General features: G+C 37.9%; 2 protein-coding genes across 2 annotated transcripts in view; both read left to right on the top strand.

Annotated features, from left to right (window-relative positions):
- The first annotated feature begins 2,112 nt into the window (after positions 1–2,112).
- LOC115234521 (type I inositol 1,4,5-trisphosphate 5-phosphatase-like) lies at positions 2,113–2,761 on the top strand. The gene is made up of 3 exons (XM_029805657.1): positions 2,113–2,304; positions 2,395–2,580; positions 2,687–2,761. The coding sequence occupies exons 1-3, from the start codon at positions 2,284–2,286 to the stop codon at positions 2,759–2,761; spliced, it is 282 nt and encodes a 93-aa protein (XP_029661517.1). The 5' UTR covers positions 2,113–2,283.
- An 88-nt stretch (positions 2,762–2,849) lies between these two features.
- LOC115234363 overlaps positions 2,850–16,153 on the top strand; it is a 43,791-nt gene continuing 30,487 nt past the window's right edge. The window contains exon 1 of the mRNA XM_029805394.1: positions 2,850–2,964. Within this exon, the coding sequence (XP_029661254.1) occupies positions 2,852–2,964 (113 nt within the window). The 5' untranslated portion in view covers positions 2,850–2,851. The remainder of the gene's footprint in view (positions 2,965–16,153) is intronic.

The raw sequence follows: 16,153 nt of genomic DNA, 5'->3' as shown, positions 1-16,153 counted from the left end.
ATCAATGCTTATTTAAGCAACTCTTTGACTAGGCAACAGCCAGCCTTTCCGAATCTCTTTCAAAATCAGGTAAATGAATCTCGCTCTTACAATGCTACTCGATCGACCTCGATACGACGAGAAGTCAACAATGGAAATGGCGGCGGGATCCGATCTAAGGCTGAACGGAAGTGTAGATATACCCTTCCTACGCTCCGGGAGTCCTGTCACTCCTTGGGGAAAATCACTTTCCCTTTTTCGCAGGCGACCCACGTAATTCGCCGAGAAGCGAAGGAAACCGTGCCATTGGCTTCCCTTGACTTCGTCATACTCGGCACGTGTGTTCGGGCACTTCCCGGCGCACCTACGTGCCTCTTATGAAGAATCCTGCCACAATTGTGGAGGGGAGGGGGAGGTAGAGATTCCGATGCGAATTTCCGGCGTTCCGACGACGCCGTCGCCATCGCCGATATCGCCAGTTCGAGAAACGAGGAATTTCGGCCGCGAAATTTCTCGCACCTTTTCCTCGGCAAAGATGTAAATAAGGATCGGAGATATTTCTCGTCGTTATCGATATGAGAAATCCGCATCGATTCCCGGATTTTACGCAACCCAATTCATTGCCGTAATCTCGCTTCGAGCGAGATTATCGATGAACCCGAAGGGAGTGAGGTCTTAGCTTTAAGAAATCTTCTTATGGAGGATATTGAACAATTTTAATTATTTAAATGTTAATTCCTTATAAAACTTTGGTAAATCAATTTTTGAATTTTTGATAGAAAATTCATTAAGCTACTTAAGTTTCTATTGAACTATCAAGTTTCTCCGCTATATATACCGTAAAATAGCTTGTGTTAATTGGGTTTTATTACAAAGCTTCTCCTTCTAACAATCGATATACCACCTGAACAGCAACTGTAAAAATAAATGACAAGCATATTTTGATCGAAGGCCACACATTTTAACTCATTTATAAATATTACACATTTTATAAATATTAAATCTATATTAATGAATGTTGATATATTTTATTAGAAATGAAGCGACAGCGATAAATATATACTAGAAATAAGAGTAAAGATGTGCGTAAATTGCAATTCTTTGACATGGGCAGACAGTGGTTAACAGACAGTGTTTCTCTTCACATTCCGTGCAAAAGTACGACTTCATGGCGGCGATGGAAGCACAAAGCTGCGCGCTGTCTCGATTCAATCTTTCGGAATGAACGAACGAAGCCGTTTCCACGGCGATTAATTCGCCTCTTCCGGTATTATCGCGCCCGCAGAGGCGTAATAACACGCCGCGATATCGCGTAATATTACCACAAAACGCCATAGCGCGTTGTACAATTCTCTTCCGCGAAAAAATGAGGAAATTTATACTCACGACCTCTCTGTCTCTGTCTCTCTTTCTTTCTCTTATAATATCGGTCATCGTGAACCGGTTTCCAGTCCCTTTAAATCCGGCGAAATGTCAAAATCCGTTTTGTAAACGTAGGAGTAGACGATTAGTTTGCAAATAATTGCAACGAATTACCGAAATAAATTGGTGACGTCGAATAGATTATAAAAACTAGATTTATACACTTGATAATTCTATGATTATGAGATATACGATTAAATCGTACTTTACTAAATAAATTAGCACTTGTCGTAGCAAAAAATATTTTAGCAAAATTATATTGGATAGATCGAATTTAAAATTAAATTGTGTTGAATTTTTAAGATATATACGGTGATATAAACAATATACAAAACACATATAGAAAAAAATCTTTCTAAAGAAAGGTAAAAAGACATGCAATTACATAAAAAGATATCCACATTTATATGCAGCAAAAAAGAAAAAAAAATTAAGATGATACAAATTAAAATCTATTAATATATGCTTGATGTTTTTTACCATAAAATAAAAATTTATATTTTTGAATTCATAGTGATTATGAATATTCGTACTACGTGTATGAAATATTCGATGATACCCGATATAATAGGAAAGAATATTTTTTACAAATCGTTTACGCAAGCACCGTAAAATAATCTTTGATTTGTCTTAACAAAAAAAAAAAAATTGGCATAGATATTCGCGTGAATTACTCTAATATATTCTAACATTTTAATAAAATCCAATACGTTACAGCACTCTTTAATTTGTCTTTAATAGAAATTGACAGAAGATACTCAAGAAAAGAGGTTATCAAATAAAGGAAATATTTCTAAATTGCAATTTCACAATAGAGACGATGATCTCATATTAACGTTAGGGAAAAAGGAATTTTCACATTACGAACATCAAAACGTTTTCATGAAGAATGGTGGTGAATGGGTAAATGTTACATATTTATGCTTTATATTATATTTAATCGAGTTAGGGAGAGACAATATCAATAATGCAACTATTAATATTTGTTTGTAGTTACGCGAGTATGACAAAGAATTGGGAGATTTTGAAGGACGGTTGTTCGAGTTTTCAATCAATTTTGTGCCCAGTTATCCGTTTCAAGAAGATGTAAACGAGCCTGTAAATTACATGCAAACGAGAGTGCCGGCTTGGTGCGATCGGGTCTTGTTGAGCCCCACTGCGAAAACATTAGTCCAAGATGTACGTATTTCTATGAAATTTATATTCGTGTTCACGCGCGACACGAAACTGTTATAGAAGTTGAAATCTATTGCCTAATGTGACGCTCGTATCTCTGTGTATGCAGATAAATGATTCAGAGACAGTGGAGTACGGTATAATCGGTTCAACTACATGCATGGGTCCTAAAAATAATTTTTAATTTTTTTTAAAAAAAAAAAAAAAAAAATTGGCATAGATATTCGCGTGAATTACTCTAATATATTCTAACATTTTAATTATCACTTTTCAGATGATCGACGCTTCTTATCATACAAATCCATCGCTGCAAAGCACTGCCCTGATTATCACCTGCGCGGTGGTTTTACTACTGATGGCCGCGATCGTGTCCGTCGTCTTCTGGAAGTAAGTAAATCCTTTCCTCTTATCTTTTTTTTTTTTTTTTATCACCGAACACACACGCAATATCGCACATATATATGAAGAAACGCGCAAAAATCCCTCCGAGGTCATCGAGCCGTCGGCGGTCGTCTTCCGCAATAAAGCGCCGGTTTCATTCGCGCCGGGACGTCGTCTCGAGGTCGAGAAGTCGTTCAGATTGTAACCGTATTTCACGGGTTCGAGAGAGACCGTCCGAGATCCTTACAACTCGAGGGAAGACAATGGAACGACCACATGGGGTAGGTTGAAACGACGACGAGTGTTGAAGAGGGCGAGGTCTAGCAGGTTACGCTAGAAAGAGCGTTACCGATCGCTCCTAAATTAGCCAAAAATAGAGCAAGAACGAGGAAGCGAAATGCTTTGGGGCCAAGAAGCGTGCTTCCGACAGCGTCTCGGTTATTCTTCGTCCTACGCGATGATCTACGACGCGGTGGGCCGCACCGAGGGGAGCTTTTGATCTACGTGGAATACGTTACTTTGCAAAATAGTCGCTGAATAAGGCGTTTGCGCAAATAGCGGCTTTATATATATTTTCTAAAACTTTCTAAAGTCTCTTGTTTTCTTCGAGATTTATTTGTTCTCATAAATTAGTCACGTAACGGTAATCCGTATGCGTGTAACGGTGTTATTTAAATCTCCAAGAATATATAAATCACTCTCCTCGAAAAATATATATCTCCTAGAAATTGGAGAAAAATGAGAGAAAATTAAAATAAAATTATATATACAATATAATAAAACAATAATGAAAATAAAAATAAGAGAGAGCAATTCTCAATAATATTCATATATTTAATAAATTTATGCTATTAATTTTATACACGAGTTTTTATTATACGATTATATGTCTAGTCGTTTTAAGACGGTTGCAAGCGAAGCGATCGAAAGGATGTAACAGAGTGGTGCTCTCGAGCATATTCTAAATTACCCGAATATAGAGCACCCGAAGACGCGACGAGAAGGCCTGCCACTTTAATTAATACCTAACCGTGTTCCCGACAGCTTGTGGCTCTGGTTCCCATATCGCGTACCGAAATCTAGGTCGTGGTGCTCGAGATTAGATGATGACTTTGTAATTAACGAGGAGGATGCCATCTTGGCGATGCCATGGAAGAAAGATTGCGCGTAATACAATAATAATTAGCTAAAATAATTTCATGGAAAATAAAAAATTGAGAAATATAAATGCGCTCGCAAAATCCGTTATTCTTCCCCATTTAAAATTTTTAAATGTGTCATCCTGATTTGCAAGCGACGGAAAAGGAAATAGGGCGACGTCGTTACACTAATGGGCTATAAATTAGGCAAAAACGATGCCTCCGTTTTACTACCACAGCCAACCAAGGATGTTGGGTTTGCTCGCGTACTGATCTGCAAGCAACTGTAATAACTCATCCAGAACACCGGTCTACCCCGTAATTTTTCAAGCATTCTTTCGAAATTTCAAAAACTAGCACAATTCCAGTCTATTCCATTTCGGCCACGGTGTCCCATTCTTCCAATCCTTCTTTCAGGAAAAATTTCTCGGAAACTCGCACACATTTTTTCCATCTGTCTTTTGCGAACGTAACGCCTCGTAAATTTGTAAAATTCAAACAAAAACTATCTCAAGAGCGTTTTCGACCTTCGCGTCACGGGTCGACGGGGGGGAACGATACGCTCAATTGACATTCCGACGAATCTGTAAATTACGCAGAAATAGGCCATTCTAGAAATGGGCGTGCGCCCAGGCGCTGTTACGTTCCGCCGACAGCGGAACAACGCGCCGGTAATTTGCGACACCGGTAGCTCATGCTATGCCAGCACGGCTCGTGGATCCGCGGTACACGGGAAAGTACATTTACCGGGCAGCTTACCTGGGAGATTTACGGACGCAGTCGCGGGCTCCCGGTTTTCGCCGTTGTCGCGCGTTGATTGGACGCGCGGTAAAAAATGGAACGGCTCGATAAGACAAATAGGAGACACACGTGAAGATGTTCGACAATTCGACACTTTCGTGTACGAGACATTTTGAACGTTTTTCCGAAAAGATCTGCAAATTTCTCGCCGAGTCAATTTCTTACGCTTCTAGAAAATCGCATTTAATTTTAAAAACTAAAAATGGAAAACACACGCAGTAAATAATTTTTCTCGCTTAAGAGTCTGGTCTACTTTAGCAATATGAAAAATTGATGATTTGTAGGATTTTTTTTAAAAGATATTAAAAATTGATCTGTTTAGCGTTTTAAATATGTTTTTATTGATATTTAAATAAGTTAGTATTTTTAAATCCTGGATATTTAACCTTAATTGTTCAATACGCTTCTAAACGTTCAAAAATGCATGGGTCGACAGTGTGCCATGCTTCTCGTAATTGTCTGAAACGAAAAACAATCGATCTAGTTTTTTTCTGTAGGATATTTTTGGGATAGTGAACTAATTTCATTAGGAAAAATTAAAAAATAACAAAGTAGTCTTATTTTAATATTAGAGATTTCAATTGTGCTGAAAATTGTTTATTTCTTGAAGATCAGAAAAATATTAAATATTATTTTTTTTTAGATTCTAAATAGGTTCAATATCCGAAAGAATAAAACTAAAAGGTCGAGTTTTTTCATTTCAGACAATTACACGAAGAGCAGCATATCATTTTTGAACAAAATAAGCTAAATATTCAAGTTTAAATGTCAATAAAAGCATAAACGCCAAAAAGATCAATTTCTAATATTCTTCAAGAAAAAATTTCTAAAAATCATCAATTTTTCATACTGCTAGAATAAACTGAGCTTTTAAGAAAAGAATAAAAATAATCTAAAGATATGCAGAGAGATATTAACGAGAGATATAGTGTAACATGGAATTTGCTGTATAGGTACAAGGACACGGATTTCCGTTCAATTAAATCGATTAATATTTGCCTCGCTTTAATCTCGAATACTGTCTCTCGTCTGGCACAATTGATTTCGTCCGACTATCCGCGTCATGTGATCTCCAGATCACTCGATGGATTATCAACTCACGATTAACCCGCCGCTAATGAGCAACGCCTCTCCGTCCTATCTAATGATCGATCGATGGACATCGAGCCAGAAATCGCCGTTCGAGAGGACGGTTTCTGTGTCGCACAGTGCCTAGCATTCAATCGTCCAATGCGATTGTATGGCGACGATCATCCAAGTCTTTACTCGTCGCGACAAAGACGGTCCTGTTTTCGCGCTTTTATCGTTTATGCCCGGCCATTATTGACGACCACACCGCTAATACATATCTCAAGTGTTACCAGTGTCCATATATTCGCGTTCTTTCTGGGTGGTATCATAATCTTATAGCATTACCGTGTAGTGGGCTCTTGTAAACCCGACGACAAATGAAGACCGGTTATAATAAAATTAAATGTTTGATAAAAGAGAATCAGAATATCTCTTTGTGATTGGAAATATTACTGACATCAGAAAATAGAATTGCATCAGAGATTATGAATTATATTTTATTTACAACGGATAGACACATCAAAATTTCAACTCCGATATATTTCTAAGAAAAGATACTCGCGAAATATGCACATTAAAAAACATCGAACATTTTTTTTCTGAGAAGAGAAATAATTTCTTAAAATTTAACAGACGGAAATAAAATAATAATAAAAGTTCTCTCTTTTTGAAAAAAAAATCTTAATTATTAATTAGCAATATAGAGAATTAAATCTCCAACCGAATTTATAAGTAACTGCTGTAAACGGTCTCTGTGCAAATTCCTATAAAAGATCTTTCGGTAAAGTTTCTTCGCCGTTCGGGACACAATCGTGACTCTGTTTTCGCGTTCATCGTAATGACTGTGGTCCATTATCGAGCGTGACTTCTCCAGTGTTCCAGTGTGCCGTCTCGCGGCTCATTACTTTGTGAGTGGCATCGGCCTCCTTTCTCCGACATTTCTCTTCGTCGTTTCGCACGCTTTTGCGGTTCCTTCTCGTTGATTCTCTATATTATTACATGTATCTCTTCATGTTTTTATGCACAGAACTGTAACTATACTTTAAAACGATCTGAAGACTAAAAGCAAAATTACCAACTTAGGAGTCGAATCGCAGTCTCTTTTATAAAAGAATCTTTATTCAAATTTGAAGTTTGTATAAGTAAGATAAATTTTTGAATAGGAGTTGTTTAACTGTGAACTTTTCATTTAGTATTATTTTATTTTTGATATATAAAAATGCAAAAATAAATAATTCTATAAATGAATAAGAATAAGAAGAGCTTGAAGAAAGGTTTATGATATAACATTTTATTATAACATTATTAATATATAATAATCTACTTTATTTTTATGTGAGTGTAATTTGGAGGCTGCAAATCTAGATTCTCGCCATAAGAGTCAACGGCTCTTTAACTATACGACACTGTGCACACAATCAGAACGCGGAGAGAACCGACACGGTCGCGCGTAGTTTGTATGCTAATCAGAATCATGTTCCTTCCCATCCGCGTATTCTCGCCACTATCCTCATCCGCCATTGCGGGTTCTAACTATCGTCAATTCTATTTTCTATCGCGTCTTAGCTCCGCGCATTCGCACCCTTGTTCACGTTTAGATCCGAAAGTGGCCGTCCGATTCCGAGTTTTATTTAATGTACCGAGATCGCATTCGATGTAATGGAGAAACGAAAAGCGAATGGTCACATTTACCACTAAGTATATCGTGCGAACACCAGACTCAAACTCGTATGCACATCGTAGATTTAGCATTAAAATGTGCTTGTTCCAAAAGACCGGCTTAACTTTTATTATGATAAAACTAAAAATTATCGTAAAATTATATGAAATGGAAATTATTATTATTTAATGATAAATATATGTATAATTTAATGCACTAAAAAAACGGCCACTCTCGAGTTTAGTATAATTTTTCTATTATAATATTCACATATACTCCTTTTCCCTAAAATTATTTAAACAAATTTTTATTTTAGATATAATTCCTATCGCGGGTGTCGGAAAATAACGTGTCGCCGAAGTCGCGTACGTCAAACGGAACTTAATTCGGTAAAACGGGGAAACTCATTTTATCAACATTTTCCTGTATAAGATAACGTCACTCGGATTCGAGTAAACCGAAAGAGAAGAACTGCGGAGAGGGCGGAAACGAACACGGGCGCGCCTACCTTTCCCCCGCAGCGCTTCCTCCCCATCAGCTCTTTTCCCTTTTCCTCAATTTCCCGCCGCCTTGCTGCGCTTTGTCTCCATAAGCCACATTTGGGTCACCGGTACAACGAGGTTGCTTTAACGATCTGCGTTGCATAAGCGTTTTGCCCTCTCTATCCGTCGTCTCGTCTACCTCTAGAGAATGTTAGTGTCCAAAATTAACTCGGAAAATTTTTAAAAAAGCAATACACGAGATGTTTCAAAAATATCTCTCTAGAAGGAAAACGTAACACATGCAACATATAATTTAAAAATTTTTAATGGAGATCTCTCCGAATATATATTAATATTTTTTTTAAATATAGGAAACTAATTTAGATAATTATTTTAGGAAATTTAAGTATAATTTAAGAAAATTAATTTAATTTAAATCTTGAAACTTAAAACTTTGAAGTATAGATGTTTCTATGGAACATTAGAAGAGAAAATCTTGTTGTTCAAATAGTGAACGCGAATAATTTTCCAAGAAAATGAAAAGATATTTAATTGTGAGTATTTAATTAATAGTGGATGACAAAGTTAATTTATATTTTTGTGAAATATAATTACAATATATAGTTTATAAATTTCAAATTTTAATATTGAATTTAATATTTATTAAAAGCAAAATAGAAGATATTAAAAAGGATATGAAAGTGACAGGTTTGGGAATTGCTGTTCTGAAGGATTCTTTTCTCTCTCTCTCTCTCTCTCTCGTCTTTTGATTCCTTTTTCGTGACACAATTCGAGATCGTATATTTGACAAGCAAACCCCGGTTATTTTATATAGTAAACAAACGAATCGAACGATCGGTTTTACCTTGTTTATATCTCAAGTCCATTGTCGAGAAATCCGATATAGCTGTTTCTCGAATAACGTCAAGTTCTAACGAAATCTCGACATCGCGATGACAGCGAGAGTAAACATGCAACGATAATATAATAAATATACCTACACTTTAAAGAATTATAAAAAGCGTCGAACGAAAATTTATATTAGTACAAAATTGAATTCTTAATTTGCGAAATTATGACTTGGCTGTAAAACTTTCAAATTCTTCTATATTTCTCTCTTTAAAGAATTAAATGAAATTACCTTGTTGAAACAAGTGGAGAAACTATAGCGAAATAACCGGAAATTAAAGAGTAAAAATTTTAGTATCAGGGAAAGTAAAATGTATCTTACCGGAAATGCGTGTCCTCAACTAGAAAAAGGATCAACCGGCTTAAATTCTCTCCTTTGTTTTATTTTTTAAACTGTACTCTTTCCGCTTACGCGATTGGATGCCATAGCAAATTTCCTCTCTCCTCCCCTCCCGCCCACTCGATGTTAACACTTAACGTGTGTATGTGCGTTTTCGCACCGCATCTTTTTATTTTATCATTATTTAGTTTCTTTATCATTTTTGTAGCTGAATTGTGTGTGAATTGTGAACGGTAAATAATATATTTTTTTCACCGAAGATTGTCACACAAGAGGCTGTCTTTAAAAGAGTATATAAAATATATAAAGTATATCCATATATCTACTGCATGAGAACCAGCAATTAGGTAGAGTGGATGCACAGTTTTGCTTAGACATCGCTTGATGCACCAGACATCTCTTCGTCGTCATTTTCGTCCTCGCAGTCATTGCTTGTTAACGCCATACGCGCCCCGGGTATCTCAAAAATATATATGCGACCGGTTCTCTTTCTCTCTCCATTCTGTCTTCCCTCTCGCGACGCGACAAGACATCGGCAAAAAGGGTGCGCAAGAAAATCGCGGGATGCACTTACGGATATTACCGGGAACACCGGCGCAGCGGGAAAATTGCCAGACACGGTTGCTGAAATCATTAGAATTAAACCTTCGTGTAGTTGAAAGAGCGCAAGGGTGTAAAATTTAAAGATCTACAAAATTTCAAATAATTAAAATTAAATAACGTAAAAAATTTAGTGGATTGTTCAATAGTTTAATTTTTTTATTATAATTGATAATATTTTTTTAATGCTCATAAAAATCTTATGAAAGAGGAAAAATTTATATTTTTCTATATAATTGTACATCTATTTATAATATAATTAGATATGAGATTCTATTTCTATTTTTCAATTTTGCGCCGGATTGGGCTTAAGAGGATTCCCGGTCACTTCAAAGACGACAGAACTCGTCGAGTAAGATCCTTGCGGAACGACTCTGGCGTGAATAAATCGTTTCCGGTTTCGCATAATCCCGTGTCCTGCCTCGGGCGTAGGACGGCGCTGTCACTTTAATTTTGCATCGGTACGTTGGCATAAATGCGAAACCGAGAAAGGCCTGTACGTCATGGCGAAGCAGCTCTGATAGCGAAGAGAAATGATGCCGAGGCTGAACCTACGAGATACCATATATCGGACTTCGTACGAAGATTCTCGCTTCATCAAATATTTTTGCTATATAATTTGCACAAACGAAAGAACTTTTCCCTTCATTTTCTCAAAAACCTAATTATTATTTTATAATTTATTCTATTATTTATCAAGCCGTCTGTCGTCATTTTTTACGGTTGTCCACTAGTTTATTTCGGGGACACACTCCTGTACCTAAAACTCGGCGAGTAATCAAGATACCATTGTGTACGGTGTTCGGGGGTGGATGGTCGATGCAACACTTTGCAACGCGTTGCATGCGATACCGCCTGCGTTATGTGCGCGGCTGCAATTTCGACGAATTATCGGGGGCGACGATACAAGGACGAGGGATGCGAAGAGAGCGCGAGAGGAGGATTCACGCTTGTTGTTTCTACACACGTGTTCGGAACGGGTCTGGCCCAGTCTATGGATAATTTAACCCACGGCGCAGTCCTGAATGGGTTATAATTGGTGATGACAGGCTATCAGAGGCGACGGCATGCATTCATCTCGACGAGAGAGAGCGCACATCGTGTTCGAGGAGACATGTCGCTGGGTCCTTCGCAGCAGCCGACAGGATTTCCCATGATGCCTCCGCACGTCCTGTCGTGCAGTTTGATGTCAACGCGAAACCACGACATGCAAACGAATCGCGAGTTTTAGTCATAGATCGTTCGAATTTACGAAATTTCAAATCTTCGATTTCTCGAGTCTTTTTCGACTTTCAAACTTGAAGATATTGGACTCTATCTCAAGTTTAAAAGAGAACCAACGAACTCTGAATCATCAAGCTCTCCAATTTCCAAATTTTACAGTTATCGAATCTGAGAATTTTGATAAGATAATTAATTTTACATGTACGAAAATTGTGTAACAATTTTAGAGCCGTTTTTGACATTACATCTAATTTTATTTATTCACATTGTCATAATAAAAACGCAACGGTTATCAGCGTTTTCAATCTTTCTCTCTCTCTCTCTCTCTCTCTCGCTCTCTTTCTCTCTCTTTCTATTACACGTCCCTAAACGATCTTATTTTAATTCTCAAGCTTTCAGCTCGAGTTGGCGAGCTTATGCGAAACTCGCTGGGCCGACGCGGATGATCGCGGCTTACGAGTTTAATGAGATACGGAATAAGTGGCTGGTAGATACGTTCTTCAATTTGCGCGAGACTTAAGCTCCTTTACGGAGATCCCGCGCATAACATGAATACTAATCGATCCTGTGAAGCGGCGTTGCGCGCGCGGACTTTATTCCTCTAAATGAATGATCTTCGAGCTTTATCATCCGCGCGAAAAGTATCTCCCCTCACTCATCTCTGCCTACGCCCGATTAAATCTAGCTTTTAGCAAACCATATTACGCATATACTCTTTAATTAAAATATCAGAGTAAAATATTTCACATTAAAATAAATATTTGCGGATACTTTTATAAGCACGAATTATTCATTGAATTCTGTGAATTATTTTGAAGATATCTCTCATTTTTAAACGTAGAACTGGTAGACAAATCGCTTAATGAAATTTACCGAATAAACGTCGTTCGTAATCATCATCTTTCAATCACGCTCGAGTGCCATTATTCTGAAAAGCTAAAAATGTAAACGGAGATAACGTTCGTGTATCTCGGGGGAATGCGGAAGGATACGGCGAGAGCGAACGCGTATCCTTCTCCTATATATCTTCTGTACGTATACGCGCGCGCACGCATGATGGCCCCGTTTTGCAGTGAAGAGGATCGAGCGCGGGCCCGACATACCATCGGTAGATTCGATCCAATTACGAAAGTACGAGGCTAATTCGTATTGTGGCTGCTGTACCGCAACGCAGCCTCTGGACGCAGCTTTCGCGGCGACGCGCCAATTCGCATCCGTTACGTCGCGACACGCGACGCAGCACATCGTCCGTTCTGCCTCCGAATTTGGCCAAACGTTGAATGCGCTGGATATACCGCCGTCGTTCCGGCAGTGATATACTCGCGAACGCGACCTAAGAGGAGAATAATAAAGGGGATCCGATAGACAGAGGAGAGGATGTTGCGAGAGGGAGCGTTACAGTGTTTCTCATTTGCAAAGCTTGGATTGACTATCGAGTATAGGACAGTTTAGAGATGTTTCTTTTTCGTAATCTAGCGTCATTGCGAAAGCTGAGATCGCAAAAACGCTGTTAATATCGTGGAGAATGTCGAAAGCGGTTCTGAAAATTAGAAAGATTATTTTCAATACAGAAGAATTGGATTTTATGTTTGAAAAAATTCTGTTTAATTTTATTTTTATTCTTGTAACAATATTTTTTCATTTAAATTAAAGAATTACATTTTTCGAAAAACATGATATTATTTCAACATTACATAAAATTTTCGAACTTTATCTACGTATCTAGTCTTTTCTCAATGCATTAAGAAGAGAGTAATTTATTTTCATGAATATATTAAGCAAATTTATAACTTTAAGTGCTTTTTTATGTTTTCTAATCTTAACTTTTTATATATATTATAAAGTAAAGATTAAAAAAATATCTCTCTCTATTTTAACTTATGAAACATTAAAATATTAACTTCAGCTATATAATCCAGAATCATTATTTTTTTAAATTAATATATCGAGGTTTTTTTTAAACTATTTAATTATTATAAAAGTGAGATGTGGGATGACGAGATAGTAAACAATGAACGTTGAATATTTTCCGATGTATGTTTTGTTGTTGTACATGTGTTTATAGTTTTGAATTCTTAAAAAGTCTAAGATCTTTGGAGGAAGTTATACATATATATAAATTCGAGATTTTTTAAATCTTTATACTTTTTTGAATCTTCAAAGGAGTTTCTAATTTTTCAGGCTATGGGATTTTCCTTTCTTTAAATTGCAAAAACTTTTAAATCGCATTCCGAATATATTTGTATTTTCGAGTACTTAAATCCGAAAATTTTTGAAATCCAGAAGCTTTTGCACCTCTGATCCTTTGATTTTATTAGAGCTTTATATAGAGAGTATTTTGAAATTCAAGTCGTACAGTCCTCAAGTATCAATGAAACTAGAATCTAAGCGTAATGTCTGTTCTGACATAAATACATAGGTGATCTCGGAAAAGTTCACGTAATCAGAAAATCGCATCTATCGGCATATTGAGAAACCCTGTTTAAGAGGTATGCTTGTCGCGCGAAATGCGACCGTTATCACAGTCGCATTCCATTGTATTCTCGCAGACAGTGTTATCACTCTAACCGTTCATAATTACGTCATCGTCATCATTGTCCCCGTACATATATCCCCATAAATGCCACGAGCCCTTGGCGCCCTGCGGTCCCCACGGCTTCCTTCCTTCCTTCCTTCCTTCCTGCCTACGCATCGTCGTCGTATTCGTGATGTTCGCATAGCGCTTATATGGCGAGATGCCGTTGTCGGTTCGCCAACCAACACGCGCCCCACGTGGACACGTGGCGCGAGATGCGCCACCGTTTATGTACCAGATATGCATAGCGCTACCTGAATACCGCACACGTGCGCATCCCAATATCTGTGTGTACATATGTTCACACAGACGCGCGCGTGCTAAGAGATCCTGCGCGTTTCCATACGCATTACTCGCATACATGAATGCGCACTATCGTACATATACAATCATGAGTTGACGACTCAAGTGCATTAATAGTCCTAGCTTGCTCGTAATGTTCATGTAGAAGCGCTCAGGCGAACCGAAATGCTTCCAAAATAATTCTATGCCGATAATTCTATGAAGTAGGAATAACCGAGTATGACGAAATCTTTTATTTGTTATTTAAAACCGCGTCGTGCGATCGTGCTTCTCCCACGAAATATTTTTTCCCCAAAAAAGAATCTCTTTTAATCTTAATCGGTATTGATACGAATTTGATGGACATACCACGAGACTTGATTGGCGATTAAATATCGCAACCTTAAAAACATTGACAGTTGCAGCAATTAAATCTTCTTTAAAATCGCATGAAATTCTGTCAAAATTTTACTGTCGCGATATATCACCATGAACCGGCTCTATAATGGTTTCCATAACGCGATCGCGCACTCAAACATATATACGCACGCAAATACGTGAATGTACGCACTAACGGCACGCGGGTCGATTAGTCGGCATACATGCGGCCTAATGCGACATTGCGCCAGTTATGTTACCATGCTACGTCGGGTATGCCGACCGCACGCTACGGATACAAACTAAGCTATAGGGGTGAGACGGATAACGGGATGGAGGAGTCTTGCCCGATAAGGGCGAGAGAGAGAGAGAGAGGGAGAACGCACATCTCTCACTTGGCCGCGAATTCGCTACCTATACGTATTAGTCTGCATTTCGCGAATTATTGACCCTCCCCTCTCCCCCATAGTGCGTTCACCTCTTCGAGTACAATATGCTCCACCGATGTGGAACCGAGTAAGGCATCTTCCGGAATTCCCGATAGATTCCATCGGACAGAATTACCGCTCGTTCCTCTCTACCTCTCTCCTCTCTTTCTCTCCTCTCTCTCTTCCTCTCTTTCTCTCTTTCTCGATAGATGATCCTCCTCTTTACATATTGTTCCGCAGTCTCTCAATTGTCATCTCCGGCTCTTTTTGGGGGATTGTTTCGTGGTTTGATAGATCACGCGATAAAGGCTTCGAGAATTATCGACAATTCTCCGGAGAGAAAGCTATCATCCTCTTCATGTTTTGTCATTAATTTTCAAATCGTAATTGTCCCGTGGCGTAAAATAATTTTTATTTACGCACGGATTTTTCATTGGCGTAACAAAATCTGCAAGAACCGCGTTATCTGCGAGATAACTTTGTATTCTAATGTAATAAATTTAATTATTTCACAGGGAGTTTCATGTTTGTACTTTAAAGTTAACGATGATCACAATTTGCAATCGTCGTTATGTTAAGTAGGGAAAAGCGTGAAAAGGAGAAAGAGAAAAAGAGAAGGGAAAACTCTGTTCCCTGAAATATACGCGGATTGCAATTAATTAGAGGAAAGACAATCTTGTATGTGTAATTTCAACAGCAAATTCATGCTATATAAATCTGCCGCAAATGTGAAACCATATTCCCGCTTGTGCGACGTGCGCTTTAGAATAATGAAGGGCCGCGGAATTAAGAAGAGAAAAACGCGCACGAGAGTGACAGGCGCGCCCGAATTACATAAACGATATTATGCTAACTACACACGTTGAGAAAGACTCGAGTCGAATTTCTACAATCAGACCGGCGAAATTTCGTTAATTCCTTGTTTGCTCTCTCTTTCTCTCTCTCTCTCTCTCTTTTCCTCTTTCCTTTCTCCAACTCTTGCTTCTTCTTGTGAGAAGACAGACTCGCGTGCACATCAAACAAATTTGTCTCTGTACTTTCGTTGAAATTCATCCATTCGATTCGGATAGGATCGTTTATGATACATGTACGTCACGTATAGCGTGGATTTCGATGACAAACAAGCGTGAAAAATGTGCTCGTCTGTAGGACATTTTATTATGAGTGTATCATGAGACTTTATCTAGTTGTGCCTCTTTGTTATACATGATACCATAACGGCTAACAAAAGCCGATCTTTCGACGAAACGATTTTTATTATTGCTATTGATCTGGCTGAGAGATTTCTATTAATTTTGATGATAAC

Source organism: Formica exsecta, unplaced genomic scaffold (genome assembly GCF_003651465.1).
Source record: "Formica exsecta isolate Colony F162 unplaced genomic scaffold, ASM365146v1 scaffold2, whole genome shotgun sequence".
Classification (NCBI taxonomy): Eukaryota; Metazoa; Arthropoda; class Insecta; order Hymenoptera; family Formicidae; genus Formica; species Formica exsecta.
The sequence above is the reverse complement of the archived record's forward strand: the minus strand, read 5'-3'. Positions and strand labels throughout refer to the sequence as shown.

Coding starts and splice junctions, on each gene's coding strand:
- LOC115234521 (XM_029805657.1), top strand. CDS start 2,284: ATGAAGAATGGTGGTGAATGG. Junction 2,305..2,394: donor TGAAGAATGGTGGTGAATGG/GTAAATGTTACA, acceptor ATTTGTTTGTAG/TTACGCGAGTATGACAAAGA. Junction 2,581..2,686: donor CGAAAACATTAGTCCAAGAT/GTACGTATTTCT, acceptor CTGTGTATGCAG/ATAAATGATTCAGAGACAGT.